A 16022-nucleotide genomic window follows, 5' to 3' on the forward strand; every position below is an offset into this window, starting at 1 on the left:
GTGGTGAGCTTTCTCATTTTCCCTAGCAAGGTCTAGGGTTCAATTCCTATCCCAAGTATTTACTAGGGAGTTAAGGGGGGAGGGGGGGTGGGTTGGGGATGTCTGGCTTATAATGGGCCTCTGGGTAGGGGCCCCTGCGAGGGCAGTCTAGAGGAATTCTTCTTACCAATATTTTTGAAAAATAATAACAAAAAAAAGGGAAATTTTCATTGGTAATCCTGTACTATGAAATATTTGTAATGGTAAATCATTTTTTTTTAGTTTAAAAAATAACTCTATACTTAGTAATATTATACAAATGTGACATTAATGATGATTAAACCGTTACTTGGCTCGTTAAACCTATTTACTAACCTAACCTAAGTTAACCACAAACCACTACCTAACCCACTAAATCCCCACCCACCACCACTCTTCCACTGCTATACTCTCGTCACTCTCTGCCTTCTGTTGACTTTCTCTTTCTCCTTATCACTCTTTCCCTCCCCGTGACTTCTCTTCTCATTTCTTTTTCTATTTCGCTGCTGCCTCTTCCCAGATCTTCATCGTCACTATGTTCTCTCTCCCTTCACGTTAATGCTGCTGCTGCAGCCTCCCCAGATCTTCACCGCCACTCTGTTCTCCCCCTCCTTCACGTTGGTGTTGCTAGTGTTGTTGCGTTGCTCTTGTTGTGACCATGGCTTGTCGGTGTTGGTGATATCCTCTCTGTCTCTTACTCGAGTCTTCCTTCCTCCTCTGCCTGCTTCGCTCCGCCCCTGATTATCTCTTCCTTTATCTTGTTGATATGGTGGTTTCGAGTAGTTAAATGGTGTTTTTGGTGGCTGTGTAGGCTTTGGATTGATAGGTGGTTGTTTCAAGGCTATCTAGGTTGGGATTTTGAGGAGTCTTTGGTTTCAAGGGGTGCGACAATGGTGTTTAGGTGGAGTGGGGTTCATGTGGTGGGGTGGGACAATGGTAGTTGGGTGGGATCGTGGGCTGGGTGGTGGTTGGGGGTTAGAGTTAACCTGGGTTAGGTAAACCGATAATACTAACAGTTGAATTGACGGTTTGACCATCATTAATGTCACAGTTGTATAATATTATTAAATATAGAGTTATTTTTGAAACTCAAAAGAAAAACGGTTTACCATTGTAAATCTTCCATAGTATAGGATAGGGGTGAAAGTTCGGTGTGCGGTTTGGATTAGGGCCTAATCCAATCCGATCCAAATAAAATCTGGATTTCAATTTTTCAATCCGAATCCAAACCAATTAGGGTTTGAATCCGATCCAATCCAATCCGAATTTTTATACTCTAGATTGGATCCGATCTGTAAATCCGATTTTTTTTTAAAACTCTAGTTTTTCGATTAAATGAATTAAGCACAACAACAACTTAGGAGATTTAGGAAATGAGAAATTAAGTGCACTTAGTGTTTTAGGGGAAGGGTTGAAGTGCTATGTGTATTGGGCTATGGAGTAGTTTTTTTTATAAAAACAAAATCAGTTAAGCACTTAAACCCAATCCAGATACATAATACAAGGCATATTTGATATTACTATTTGGTTATATTGGATTTTTGGATCCGATTACCCCCAATCCAATCCAATCCGAAAATCCAATTTTTCAAAAAATCTCAATCCGAACACAGTTCAAATCCGATCCGAATTACTAAATCGGATTGGATTGGATTGAATTTTGGATTTTATCCGAATAACTTTCACCCCCTAGTATAGGATTACCAGTGGGAATTTTGAAGAAAGAAAGGAAAGGCATGTTACTTTGTTTGCTTTCTCCTTTGTAAAAAAAATAAAAAATAAATAAACAAAGGAATACAAACAACAGTGAATAGTCCCTGTTATTCTCGTTGTCCTTCCAGTTCCAGCTGATTCTTCTTCTCTCTCCTCTTCCATTTCCTTTCTTATTGAAATTCCTCAGCCGCAACTCATCGGATTCGTTGACAACATCTACCAATATCTGGAAACGTAAACCCTAGGTTATCATTCAGATTTTTGTTTAATTTCTTGAGAATGAACATGATTTATGCAACACATTTTTAGTTTTGCTAATGCTTGATTTCTTGTTGCTCGAAATGTAGAGTCTTTCATGATTTATGAGGAGCTAGCTCATGTGGTAGAGCACTCCCCTCAGATCTCTGAGGTCAGGGGTTCGATCCTTACCCCCAGCATTATGTTGGGATATTTCCTTAGCATGTTTTGCATGCTTTACCAGCCAATGTGCTGGTAGTTCCTACAAGGCTAGTAGCCTTGGTAGGGGTTAGCCCTTGGGCTGACTTAATTTCCTAATAAAAAAAAAAAAGTAGAGTCTTTCATGTTTTTAGTTGCCAATAGTAGTTGAATCATTGGAATCTATAATCTGCTGTAATGAAATGACCGAGTTAGAAGAATCTTTTGGTCTGTTCTTATCATAAAATGTTAGATTAGAAAATTTAGATTTAATTTTTTATGAAGCTGAATTTTATCTGTCTGAAATTGGCTCTTTATTTATGATCATGTTTGCTAGGTGGATTATAACGCTATTTTCCAGATTTCTGTACTATTTTGTCAAGAAAGTATTTTAATGCAGTTGCTCAAGTTGAAGTTATTTGGAGAAATGGGAATGGTTAACATAGTGAATTGCAGTTAATAATACTGAAACTTGAATGCAGCTAAGTTAATCTAAAGGGTGAAAAAAAAAATTATTGAGGATGTTTGTTTGATTTGTGGCTTTAGTAGAACTTTGTTGTCCCCTTATGCATACAGGCCACGAGAAAGTAATAATTCTTCTCTATTTCAAGGTGCTCCACTGGTGTTTTGTTATTTTATCTTGGTCTTCTTTTTCGAACGATCCTGAACCAACGTGGTCCAATTCCAGGGTACGCCACTGGAGAGAAGAGGGAGAGAAAATGGGATCAGATTCCCTGGAAAAGGCAGAAAAACGACAGAATGATAAGGTAGAGAAGGTAAAGAAGGGGCTAGGATGGATAGAATGGCTAAGAGGGTGGTTTAATGTGATATACGAGATGTTGTTTCAGCGTATAGCTGCCAGTCATCTCCAGGATCCAATGCCTTTGCCTCCCATTGAAAATCTTACTTGCATTGTCACCGGCTCCACTAGTGGTATCGGTCGCGAAATTGCCAGGTCTCTTTTTCTTTATATTGTTTTTCCTATAGTTAGCTGTGCTTCTCATTGCATTGCCCTATCAGTTGTTATTCCCTCGAGTTTTGTAGTCTGAGCAGTTTGATTTAATTTCTGGGTTTGTCTCACCTTTTTGTGTTTGAATGTTAAGTTATTATGCTGTATTTGGCTCTGTATATGTTGGATGATAGAAATTGAGCTCAATATACACACTAATAATGACTAGTATTGTTATATCTGTTGTTATTGTGTACCCACTTTCACGTTGATGTCTGTAAATTAATAGGGCACAATACATTTCAAAAGATTGAGTGAGTGGAATGCAGGAAAATGAGGTCTTTAGATGGTTGTAATTCAGCAATGTGATCTCAGTTTTGTCTTTAGCATATTGAATCAGAAATTACTTAATTTGCTGTATTACATATTATTTTAATTTTTAATTCAGGTTTCTTTGACTATGCATTAGAGCATCATTGAGGTAGTTCAAAATTATTTTATTATCCTGATAGTTTGAATGTAGTGTTGCATACATTTGGATCACTTTAATGGCATTAAAGGTGAAGTTCATTGTATACAATATATACTTCGTCGTTCATTATTATTGCAACATCACCCTTCACACATTTTTTAAGAAAGCCATGTGAAGAGGAGAGAGAGAGATCGGAAAAAAAAGTGGAACCCGTGTAATGGGTTAGAGATAGAGAGAAGGTATTACCAAATAAGGAAACGTTGCAATTGATTATTGATACTTATAAATTAGGGAAACATTGCAATTAAAAAAGAACGGAGGAAGTATGAAATAAGGAAGTGTTGATGAAGTTATCTTCTATAATCTGTATTTATTGTATCCCTTACGAATCCTATTAGTTAGGCTTGGTCTTATAGTGTATCCTAGTTGCTACATTATCCTACACATACATTTCCTAAAACGTTAGCTAGGTTAGAATTAACGGGTATACTTTCATTTGATGCCAAGCCCAATGAGACTTGTCTGCAAAGGCACATTTTACCTGTATGTTTTGAGGGAGTTTTCTTTCTTTTGGTAAAGGTTATTATAGATGTCAGGCTTGTCGTTATACTTATCGTACGTGTATTCTTTCATGGTCGATCATGAGCATAAGATTGCAGGGGATGATCACTAACCAGTAGCAAAATATAGGATTGTACTATTGTAGGATCCATCAGTTTTGCATGACGCATCCATGACAGTTGACACCCTGCATAGTCAGTTAAGTTGGATGTGTTTGACCCTAGACATAATGTTGAAGACATCGTGGTCTTAACCTAGTTGCCATGGTGATGCGGCTTATCCCTTTCATTGATACGCTGTATTAGAACCAGTTTTCATGTATCAAAAGATGACATATGGGTGTGAACATGAACATATATAAAAAAAAAGATGGTGAATGCAGAATGTATAAACAATTTGAGGCGATGTTTTCAGGAAATTGTTTCAGAGGGTTTAATAATAAAATAGGCCCCTTTATTTACTTATTGGTTTTTGGATTTATCTGCTATGAGCATACTTGGTACATTTACAAAACTTAATGTGTTAGACTTCCTTTCGGTCTTCATTCAGTACCCAATTGATGAATTTCATTAGCATTGTAATTCCTTCCCCCCTCATGTCCTTTGAAATTTTTGCTTATGCGGATTGAAAAAACTTACTCTTTGATAAGTTATTTTTATTCTATATGACTTATGACTTGGCTGGTAGTCTATGGATTGTATCATGTATGATTGTTCCACATTGAAGCGCTTTGTATTTGGAAATTATAATAAACGGGTATTTCAATTTGTATCGTTCCATGAATAGGCTACTGTATTGGATTTGGTTTTCATCTTTTAGCAAAAAACATTTTGGGCTGATCTGTGAGATACTTGTAAAAGAGTAAATTCTAGACAGTATTGAGTGCAGTCTGCAATTTCAGGAGTTGGGGTCAAAGTCATGCTGAACTTTCAAAGTTCTTTTAGTGCGCAAAAAATTGTTTGCTAATAGAGATCGAAAGAAAGGCCTGTTATGTGAAGTGCCCACATGTTCTGGTCTGAAAACCTGCTATTGATTTGTTATTCTATTTATAAGACATCTGTTTCCTCTTTCACGGGACAGGTACCTATTGGTCATATGCAGAAGATACTTTCCTAGCATTCATTGAATTGGTGAATGTGCTAAGAATCACCTTCTTACCCCTTGTTATGTGATTTTATTTACTTTTAATAATATTGCAAGTAGGCAACTGGCTGAGTCTGGTGCACATGTTGTCATGGCTGTGAGGAATCCTAAAGGAGCTCATGACCTGATCCAGAAATGGCAAGCCGACTGGGCTGGAAAAGGCCTTCCTCTAAACATTGAGGTACTAAAAACCTGTCAGATTTATCTCAGAGATGCTGTTTGTAGGGAACTTTCTTGTTTCTGTTTTCCCACTTATTATTTTCAGTGTAGGTGGAGCCTCCTGTTGTTGTAAAACGTTGCATCTGTGTAACTTGACAACAATTATATACTCCCCCTGTCCCAAAGTACTTGCTACATATTCCTTCCTGGATGTCCCCAATTTTGCTTCATGCCTCTTCTAACAACTTTTTCTCTCTACTTTTTGTTTAAAGTTGGACTTCACAACCTGCCCACTTTCACTCTTGACTTTTATTTTTCTCAACTTTGTGCGCCAAACTAATTTAACAAGTAATTAGGGATAGAGGGAGTATTTAACGTCCTTTCTCATGTTCAAATTCTTTTTTACTGATTTCTTCTTGTCACACCCTTCTTTTTTTGGCTGCTGGATGCGTTATTTAAATCTTGATGATTAGCAGGTATGGCAATCTGAGTTTAGTAAGTAATGAGAGCACATTTCTCCCCCTCCCCCTCCCAAAATTAGGAGAGAGAAACTATAGGAGTCCCAATTTACATCCAATGCTACTTTGTTTTTGAAAAGTTAGCTTAAACTCTTGCTTTTGTAGGTTATGGAACTTGATCTGCTGTCCTTGGACTCTGTTGTGCAATTTGCAGAAGCATGGAATGCACGATTAGGGCCTTTACATGTACTAATAAATAATGCGGGGATCTTTTCCATCAGAGGTTTGTTTCTACTTTCTCATCATATTTTTTCCCTTAACATATGCCACAAGGCCTTCACCTTGTTAAGTTCTCATCTACTTGATCTTTGCCCTGTTATTCTTTTATGTTAAGTTCTCATCTACTTGATCTTCAGCCTCCTTATTGTCAAAAACAACCTTCACCTTGTGGTTGTTTCTTTGCATATGGTGAATACTTTTACTTAATTCTGAGTTTTGAAGTAGTTGGACTTTATAAGCATTTTGTAGGAATCAAAAATAAATGTTTTTTAGTATAATTATTGGAATTATTCTCTGAAGATTATTAAAAGCTTAGGAAGTGGGTGATGTTTTGAGAATAAAGATCTAGAGGGGGTTTCACAAATTTGCACCCTTTTACGCAGATGATGAGTTGTACATTCTTTGATTTAATCTTTAGTCTTGTATCAGAGTAAAGGGAATAATTGAAAATTTTATCATGTATCAGATTAAATGGGAATAAATGAGGAGTTCTGTGCGGTCTTGTTAGTAATTGTTAACTTTTCTCATTAGTTGCTAATGATGATTGGGTGTTAACTGTTAGAGGTTAATTGTTAAATAGGGTGGTGTGGTTGAAGGGAGGGATTAATGTAGGTGTTTAAGAAAGGATGGGACTTAAAGTTACATATGGGGTAAGAAGGGGTGAGGCCAAAAAGGATGTTCTGGTCGGGTGTGTAGTTGGGGAGGGAGAGTTGGAATATTTAGGTTTTTAATTAAATTCAATTAGGATTAGGATCTAGGAGTTCAGTGCGAAATTAGGGCCTTTTAACAATCAATTGTATTATTAATGACGAAGTTTGGCTTTGAATATACAATTGAAGACTAAAGGGTGTTTTTGTTCTCTCTAGAAAATTTAGAAGTTTGGGCCTTAGGGGTGGGTTTTAGAATAAATCTGCTACTTAGAGATAGTTTTTTATCAAAGAAATTAAAAATTTAGCTATTAAATTAACTAAGAATAATGGGAGCATATAAGTCACGTAAACTGATAAATGTTTAATTTTTTCTTTCTTTGAGAGATCCAAGCAGGGAAGAAAAACTCGGCCATTCCATTACGGAACGGTCGCTTTGTAACGGGTTTGTGAGTGGGCGTTCTGGTTATATCCCGTTATAGAACCTTTTTTTGTAATTCACAAGAATAGCGGCGTTACGCCGTTACGGAAAGGATGTATGCAGAATTCACCTCATTCACAAAAGCTCAAAATGGCACTAAAAGATTACTCTACTTTAGACCATCTTTGTAATAATTGCTCGGCTTGTGAGTAATCTGGAATCATACTTTCTCTAGACACCAAACAGTGGCAAACATCATGTGTTTCACCTAGCTTTACCTCTCCGTCTCATGCTCTGGCTGAAACTTTCATCTTTCAAACATATCCTTGAGAGGATCTTACCTTATCCAATCTGCAACATACCGGAACTTGAGCAATGCACTCTGAGAGCTAGCCTAGTGGCAATTGCTTCATTTGACCTCAACAAACTGCTAAACAAAGCCCTAAAGTTTCTGGAGAAACCAATATTCCCCACAAACCTCTAAGAAAATCTTCTATATTCTCAAGAAGAACGGACAACGAATTAATAAATATTTGTTCGTTTGTTCGTTTCAGCACTATTGAAGCATAACAAGGAAAGATTGGCAGCTGGAGCTTTTTAAGGTTTCGATCTCTCTCTGAACACCACTATTTCAGATAAAGCATATAAAACTAAGAACTAACGAGGCGAGTAACACCTGCAGAAACTAAATTCACAGAGAGATGTGAAAAGGACGTGGAGGTGTTTGTTCTTGAAATGAATTTGAAGGAAAAAGGGAACATGACAGTTTTCTACATTTCTTAAATGAACAGATACTTTTTCATGGCATTGGCATTACTGCTGCAATCTTATTGTTATTGCTTCTAATGCAGGGTATATAGTTGTACTATTATCATTTTCTTGCACTTCAGGTGACAATGCTCAATGAAAAGGTTACTGGTTTTCTGCTAGTTTTGCTCTTATACAGTCAGTTGGGATAGTTTGTCATGTCATGCTCTTGCTTTTATCAGTCATAATATTTGGGAGTGCTTTATAACTTCTCCTTTCCTCTGCTTTCTTGTTGACGTTAGGTTGATTGTTTTTCATACTTGATGCATTAAATCATAAGTCAATTGAGTTCCTTCTGTTGTTGATCGGGAACTCTTTTTGTTGTTAGAGCCACAAAAGTTCTCGAAGGATGGGAATGAAGAGCACATGCAAGTAAATCATTTGGCCCCAGCATTACTATCAGTGCTTGTTTTGCCTTCCCTCATTAGAGGCTCTCCAAGCCGCATAATCAATGTGAATTCCATCGTAAGTTTTATAATAGTCAGAGATGCTTTGGTCTGGATTATCGGGGGTTTTAGGCTACAATTGATATACACTGGGTCCATCAGACAGAAAATTGCATTCCAAAAGTAAAAACATGCATGCATAGTGCATCTCCTGAATTGCTACTCATGATTGACTGTACCTTTTGTCATATAATACAGCTACCATAATCTCATTAGAATATAATATGATACCATTTTTTTCATGCTGCTGAAATTTTGATAAATTATATTATCTTTGTGTTATCTTTTCAGCTAATTGCTGTTTTTCTTTGTCTGGATTCTAGAAATATTTTAACAAAGTTTAGCGAGGCATTTGATTGCCTCCTCTTGTGTGGAAAATGATGACCCAACCTTCAGCTTACTATTTGTTTGTCCTCTTCCTTGTGCTACTCGTGTTTCTCTTCTTCCTTAGGAAGAGAGTCATCGAGTGACTCTTGAATGGTTGCTGTGATCTTAAAAGTACCTTTTCCTGGAAGGCGGATAGAAAATCTGAGTATATGATTATGCCTTTTCCATGTCACCTTGCTCTCTTCTACCAATTCTTTTATATCATCCTGATGGATCCTTCGGGAAAAATCGTTTCAGTTTTATCTTCAGACTTTCCAGCATGGTGCTTCGCTTTCTTGATCGCTGACTGTTTACTGTTGATATTTAATCTCTTCCATTGTCCAAGGGTTTACTAAGTGAGTGTGAAGTATGCCACTTAGAATTGAGAACAACTTTCCAGAGGGAATATGTGTCTGCACAGCATTCTAGTAATTTAGACAGTTATGACTTGTGAGGCACTTCAGTGATTGACATATTACAGTCTACAAGATATAGATAGGCTTATAGAATCTCAATCGTGTATGTCGTTTTTATTTCTTTTGTTCTTGTAGTAGGAATTAATGGCTTGGTAAAAAATGGCATCTCATATTTAAAGACCTAGAGAGTCAGGGCTCTTATTTGAGTATGTAATTGGACATGCAAACTGTAGTTCTGCGAAGATTACTGGTTTAATATTTGGTAACTGAATAAATCTTATTTTGGCTTATCTTATCATATTATTTGAAAAATGTCATCAAGGATTTTAAGGTGCATGGACCTATCTTTTCTCATGTTGGAGTCAGAAACTTCATAAGTTTCTGCTGGAGAGGTATGAGTGCTTGGGCTAACTTTATGCAGTTTTGTTTGTGTAGATGCACTCTGTTGGATTCGTTGACCCTGATGATATGAATGTCGTTACTGGGAAGAGAAAATTTACAAGCTTGGTGGGGTACTCAAGCAGCAAGCTTGCTCAGGTTCTCTTAAAACTCTTTTATTTGAATTGATCATAACATTTCTTCAATTGGCTGTGAATGTTTTTTTCTGTTGGTATTGACTTTTTGTATCAGATTACTGACAGTGGTAGAGACTGGAGACACTTCCATGCTCAGTAAAGATTGAGTTTCTCTTGTTTCTCTGATTCATTATTTATTTCATTGCTGCTTACAAGAAGTTGATATAGGACTTTTGCAAATGAATTTTGGTGCAGAAACTATAATTATTGCTTTGTTAGTATAAAATATAAATACATGAATTTCTCTTTCTAGAAATAAGCTTTATCTTAGGAGTATAGGGTATCATATTAGGAGTATTTAGTTTCCATCCGAATATATGTTATGGGTTAGGAAAGAGAACATAGCGAAATAGTCTAAAATATTGAAAGAAAATTTGGATTTTCTTCAATAATATTCCTTGCAAAAGAAGAAAAGGGGAAACCCTAAACTTTCTTCTGCAATCTTTAGTACTTCCTAGAGAGAGAGGCCCTAAACCCTGTTCGTTATTTTTTGTATTGTTGGTTTGCGCCACCCACTATTTAACAGTATATAAAATGATTGGACCTTTGTGACCCCTGTTTCTTCAATTTGCAGTCTTTTCTTGCTTGGGGTGGGGGGAAATGTCAATCCAAGGTCCAGGCAGTTAGGCCTTAACTTATTTGAAATAGATAAAGTGAGACATGAGGTAATTAGTTGCTATATGAGGATTTTGAAAGAGCTTTACATGCATGTGTCCTACTATAATTTGCTACTCAAGGGTGCAGTTTAACTGTCTTTCAGGTCATGTTTAGCAGTGTCCTTCAAAAGCGGTTACCAGCAGAATCTGGTATTAATGTAGTTTGTGTCTCACCTGGCATTGTTCATACCAATGTTGTAAGCTCATGAACTCAACTCGCCACTTCAGCTTGATCATGTATACGCTTGTTTTTGTCATTTATCAAGCAAAGGACAATTTGTAAGTATTTGATATTATGCAGGCAAGGGATCTTTCTAAAATTGTTCAAGCTGCTTACCATCTTATACCATACTTCATTTTTAGTCCCCGAGAAGGTAGGTCCTCATACTTGTATCTTTCCTTGGTGCTTCTCCTTTGATGAGTATTTCTGTTAGTGTTACTGTGTTATCTTTGCATCGTCTTAAAGACGACTGCCTGATATATATATGGAAAGAGATGTTTAAGTAGTATAAATTTTTCAAATAAAGCTGCTCTACGAAAATCAAATTCTTTTGGGGATATTCTGTATTGTATCCTTGTACTTTGACATTTCTATTTTATGAACCTTTTGAAATTGATATTTGGTATCTTTGAATTTTGAATCGCTTCCACGCAATGCCCTTCTTTCAGTTTCTCCTGAACCATATGTTTTACCTTTAAATACTTACATGGCATGGTCAACCATCGATGTTGACGCAGCTGTTGCCACTTGCCACCACAACTCCCTTATATTTCCTCTGTCCGCCATCTCATCTATTCGAACACCATCAACCCTGTTACCTTCAATCCCCCCCCCCCCATCTCTCTTTCTCAGGGACATTTTCTAGTCCAGCCTTCTTCACTCTCTCTCCAACTCCGGTGGCGCTACATGCTGGCACTTCCTCATCTCCTTTTGGCTATGGCTACAACATTACATTATGTGAAGAAGGCTGCTTGCGTTTACCTTATGCTGCTTCGTCTCCTCTACATCCTCTTCCTTTCGCCGTCACTGGCTCCTCTCTAGCGGGCTCTCCAGCTGCTTCTCGCTGATTTTCAGCAAGTCATTTCAGAGATTGTGGTACATGTCTATGATTGATTGGTTGGTAATTATGCTCATCTTCTGCAGCTTATGATGGATTGTATTTCTGGTGCCAATTTGTAGTTACAGATCATGAGGAAAATAAATAATGTAAACTAAATTGTATGCCAAGTCACCATAATGGACATAAACCATTTTTTGAATGATTTTACATTTATGGTTTGCTGTAGAACATAATCATGAGGCTATTTTGTGAAATGTAATTTTTTTGCCCCAACAAATAAATATAAGCAAAATAAAAGGTGTAGTACTATTAACCATCTCAAGTTTCATTTTGAACGAAATATAGTGTAGTGTGGAATTATGGTCTCACTTTGTATATTATAAAATAATTTTTTTTATATTGTACTTATATTCTTCACGCTCATAGCATCCTAGATCGAGGTCTTTGACTGACTCTGTAAGTAGGTTGTTGTATTCAATGCACCATTGTACAAATTGACATCACTATTCACCTGAACTTTTTGTTTTAGCTATCACTCATTCATGTCCTAGTTCAGACTGAAACCGTTTACAATGAGATGCTAAGTTAAGCATGGGTGCAGAAAAATGTGGTTTTGGAAAAGAAGCTGAAAGAATGTCCAGCATAATGCAGAGAGTGGTACCCTGTTTAAATTCTACCGGAATTTGTTCTAGTGCTTGTTAATTGATATGAAAACAAATTCGACGCAAGTAGCCAATATCTTCTGCGAGAGGACTTGTGAGAAAATTAATTTTGTGTCAAGAGGACTTCTGAGAAAATTAAGTGCTTCTCATGAAGATTGAAAATAGTGCTCGACTTCTCTGTTGATGGCAATTTGCAACTAATGTTGTACTCTCACAATTACAGGTTCAAGAAGTACCCTATTTGCTGCCACTGATCCTCAAATTCCAGAATACTGTGAGATGTTGAAGGCAGATGAATGGCCTACTTGTGCTTTCATTTCTCAGGATTGTCGTCCTACAAATGCTTCAGAAGAGGCACACAACATCGGAACTTCATTTAAAGTATGGGAGAAGACTCTGGAGATGACCGGTCTCCCTTCAGATGCTGTTGAGAAGCTTATTGAAGGCGAGGAAGTCACATGCCGGTATGGAAGTCAACAAGGGTAGGTTTTTCCTTCTATAAATAGAAAGGCAAGAAAAACCAGCTCTTCTTATCCATACTTCTATGCCTAAGGGGATAACTAATGAAGATGGTTTGAGTTTGCTGTCAAAAAAAAACACGGGTCTGAGTTACGAGCACAAGTCAGCTTTTTCTTTGGCCATTAGTGGTTATTTGAGAGTGAGGATTTGTATCATACTTTCACCTGTAATGAAAAGAGATGTTAAGGATCAGCATGTGATGAGATGGAAGTGGGAAGAACTTCGAGTCGTGTAGCATACAGGTTACAACCGTGTATTTTTTGTTTCTTGATATATAACATCATAGATTCGTAGTCACTTCTACAGTTCCACGTTTCTTTTTGATAAGTAGACTTGCTTCTGAGCAGAAGTTGATATTTAATTCAGCTTTGAACTGTTTATGCTGTCTGATACTGGTGATTGATGGAAATTGTTTTATTTATTGTAGGGTTTTCATGTTATTGAACTTTTGAAAAAAGTTCCTTATATTCACGGTTCTTACTTTTTCTAAAAAGAAAAAAAAAAGAAAAGGAGGCTTATATGATCCTTCAGCTGCTCATAATCATGAAAAAGATCATCTACAACATATAAAGCATTTTGGACTTGTTTAATCGAGGATTGGAAATTAATTATAGCCTTTAACCATTATAGAGGATTGACACTAGTCAAATCATCTGATGTTGGTATTTGGTTAATAGAGGATTAAAAGAGTTGCTTGAACCAAAAACTTTATTTTGACAAAGAAAAGGTAGGCATGACTTTCGAGGCGTGTTCGGCAACAATGGATGTTGTAGTAGCTTTTAGATGTGAGAGTAGTTGTTAGTTGTGTTGGTAGCTGTTAGTGGTTGATAAGTAGTTGTTAGTTGTCCAAGTAACTGTATAAAATATTGATGTTTAGTAAAAGAAGTTGTCAAAGTAGTTGTTTATAAATAACTAGCTAAAAACTCAAATGAAACTTTAATGCATAATTTATATACCACTAAAAGCTATCCAAAAACTACAAATTATAACCTGTGACAAACACTACTTGTACGGTTGTACCACTAAAAGCTACTTATACCCCTACATAACCAAACACTACTACTTATCTTAATTAGTGTTTTGACTGAGTCAAAACACTTAAAGCTACTTCAAAGGCTTGCGACGAACACGCCATTAAAATAGGTGGAGCTTTTTAATGAGGATTGGGCACGTTGATGTGAAATGCTAATAGAAATGATGCTTGGAGCTGAACTGAACTGATTGCAATTGAACTAAACTGAATTGCATGGAACTGAACTGATTGCAATTTAATTGAACTGAACTGATTGAACTGAAAATAAGTTGGGGAGAATAGACCCTAAAGTCTTAACCACCAAACTGAGTAATGTTTGGTGTTATATTTATAAAGTAAAATGTTAATAAATGAATATTATAATTACCTGAGACATAACCCGTGCCAAAAAACTACATATATCTCATTACACAATGTCTACACAATGTTTCATAAACCTTTTGAAATTGCACAAATTACACTAAGAAATCTATCGATTAATATGACAATGTTGCGAGAACAGTGGAATGGTAAATTCCACTGTTAAGCATAGTGAAGCCCACCTGACATGCATTCAATGCATGGGTGAATTTTTCTCCCAAATGCTGCAATTGTTGATTTTGTGCAAATTATACACTGAAATTTGTATCTATAAATACTGTCATTTATAAGATACGGGTTCGCTCAACTCAGATACAATACACTCTTCTGATAAATTTCTATTTGTAAACTTCCCTTTCTATATATTTCTCACAACACGTTATCCGCACGAGTTTGCAATCGAAAAAAAATTAAAGATATGAATTCATTAGAAGTTGGAACCAAAGAACAACGTCTTTTGGACAGTGGGACAACACACATCATATTGAAAAATAAAGAATATTTTTCAAAACTCACAATATTCCAAGAAAATGTTAGCACAATTTTTGGGACAACCAAGTTAATTGAAGGCTCTAGAAAAGCCCGCATTGTATTCCCAAATGGAACAAGATTGATAATCAATGATGCATTATATTCGAGTAAATTTCGAAGAAACCTCATAAGTTTCAAAGATGTGTGTTAGAATGGTTACCATTTGGAAATGATGACAGTGAGCCAAGAGGAATTTATATGCCTCACGACAGAAAAATATGGCAAGAAATATATCTATGAAAAAGTGCCAGCAATTTCATCTGGACTATATCGCATAGATATATGTCCAATTGAAATTAATATGATATCTAACCAGAAGTTAGATAACAAAAAATCATTTACTCTATGGCATAACCGATTAGGTCATCTTGGCACATGAATGATGAATAGAATCATTGAAAACTCAATTGGAAATACTATAAAAAATGTCAAAATTCCTCAGTCAAATAAATTATCATGCTCTGCATGCTCACTTGGCAAATTGATAATCAGGCCATCTATAAATAAGATTGCCACGAAATCTCCAACATTTTCAAAAAGAATACAAGGAGATATTTGTGGGCCTATTCACCCTACATGCGGACCATTCCGCTACTTCATGGTATTAATTGATGCATCTACTCGATGGTAACATGTGAGCCTTCTGGCAAGTAGAAATGTTGCATTTGCAAAACTTTTGGCTTAAATAATTCGATTAAGAACTCAATTTCCAGATCATACAATAAAGAGAATAAGATTAGACAATGCTGGGGGATTTAAATCCCAAACTTTTAATGATTATTGCATGTCTATTGGGATTATTGTTGAGCACCCTGTACCTCATGTACATATACAAAATGGTCTTGCCGAATCATTAATCAAGATACTATAATTAATTGCAAGACCATTAATAATGAGATCAAAATTGTCCTCTACTACTTGGAGTCATGCTATTTTACATGCAGCAACATTGATAAGATTAAGGCCAACAGCCTACACAAATTCTCACCGTTACAATTAGTATCAGGTCGAGAACCGAGTGTCTCACACCTGAGAATTTTTGGGTGCATTGTAAATGTCCCTATTGCTCCGCCCCAACAGACTAAAATGGGTCCACAAAGAAGGATGAAAATATATGTTGGATTTGAATCTCCATCAATTATCAAATATTTAGAGCCAACAACTGGCGATTTATTTAAGGCTCGATTTGCTGACTGTCATTTTAATGAGTCAGTATCCCATCCTTAGGGGGAGAAAGTGGACCCACAAAATATAAAAACATAAATTATATGGAACGCCGAAAATGTCATTTACCTGAGAACAAATTCATGTGAACAAGAAGTCAAGAAAATTGTT

The 16022-nt window shown here is 36.4% G+C and overlaps 1 protein-coding gene across 5 annotated transcripts; it reads left to right on the forward strand.

The window, feature by feature from the left end:
• Window positions 1–1786: 1786 nt before the first annotated feature.
• On the forward strand, window positions 1787–13189 carry LOC104896055 (dehydrogenase/reductase SDR family member FEY). Of its 5 annotated transcripts, XM_010682768.4 has the most exons (10): window positions 1787–1976; window positions 2743–2777; window positions 2855–3121; window positions 5352–5472; window positions 6074–6191; window positions 8391–8527; window positions 9726–9827; window positions 10626–10718; window positions 10823–10895; window positions 12468–13189. In XM_010682768.4, the coding sequence occupies exons 3-10, from the start codon at window positions 2886–2888 to the stop codon at window positions 12728–12730; spliced, it is 1143 nt and encodes a 380-aa protein (XP_010681070.1). In that variant the 5' UTR covers window positions 1787–1976; window positions 2743–2777; window positions 2855–2885; the 3' UTR covers window positions 12731–13189. The 5 variants fall into 5 exon arrangements, with proteins under 5 accessions (XP_010681070.1, XP_048500178.1, XP_048500179.1 ...); XM_048644221.2 differs by lacking the exon at window positions 2743–2777 and having other exon boundaries at window positions 2778–3121; XM_048644222.2 differs by having other exon boundaries at window positions 1787–1965; window positions 2743–3121.
• The last annotated feature ends 2833 nt before the right edge of the window (window positions 13190–16022 follow it).

This window comes from Beta vulgaris, chromosome 1, assembly GCF_026745355.1.
Source record: "Beta vulgaris subsp. vulgaris cultivar EL10 chromosome 1, EL10.2, whole genome shotgun sequence".
NCBI classification, from domain to species: domain Eukaryota; kingdom Viridiplantae; phylum Streptophyta; class Magnoliopsida; order Caryophyllales; family Amaranthaceae; genus Beta; species Beta vulgaris.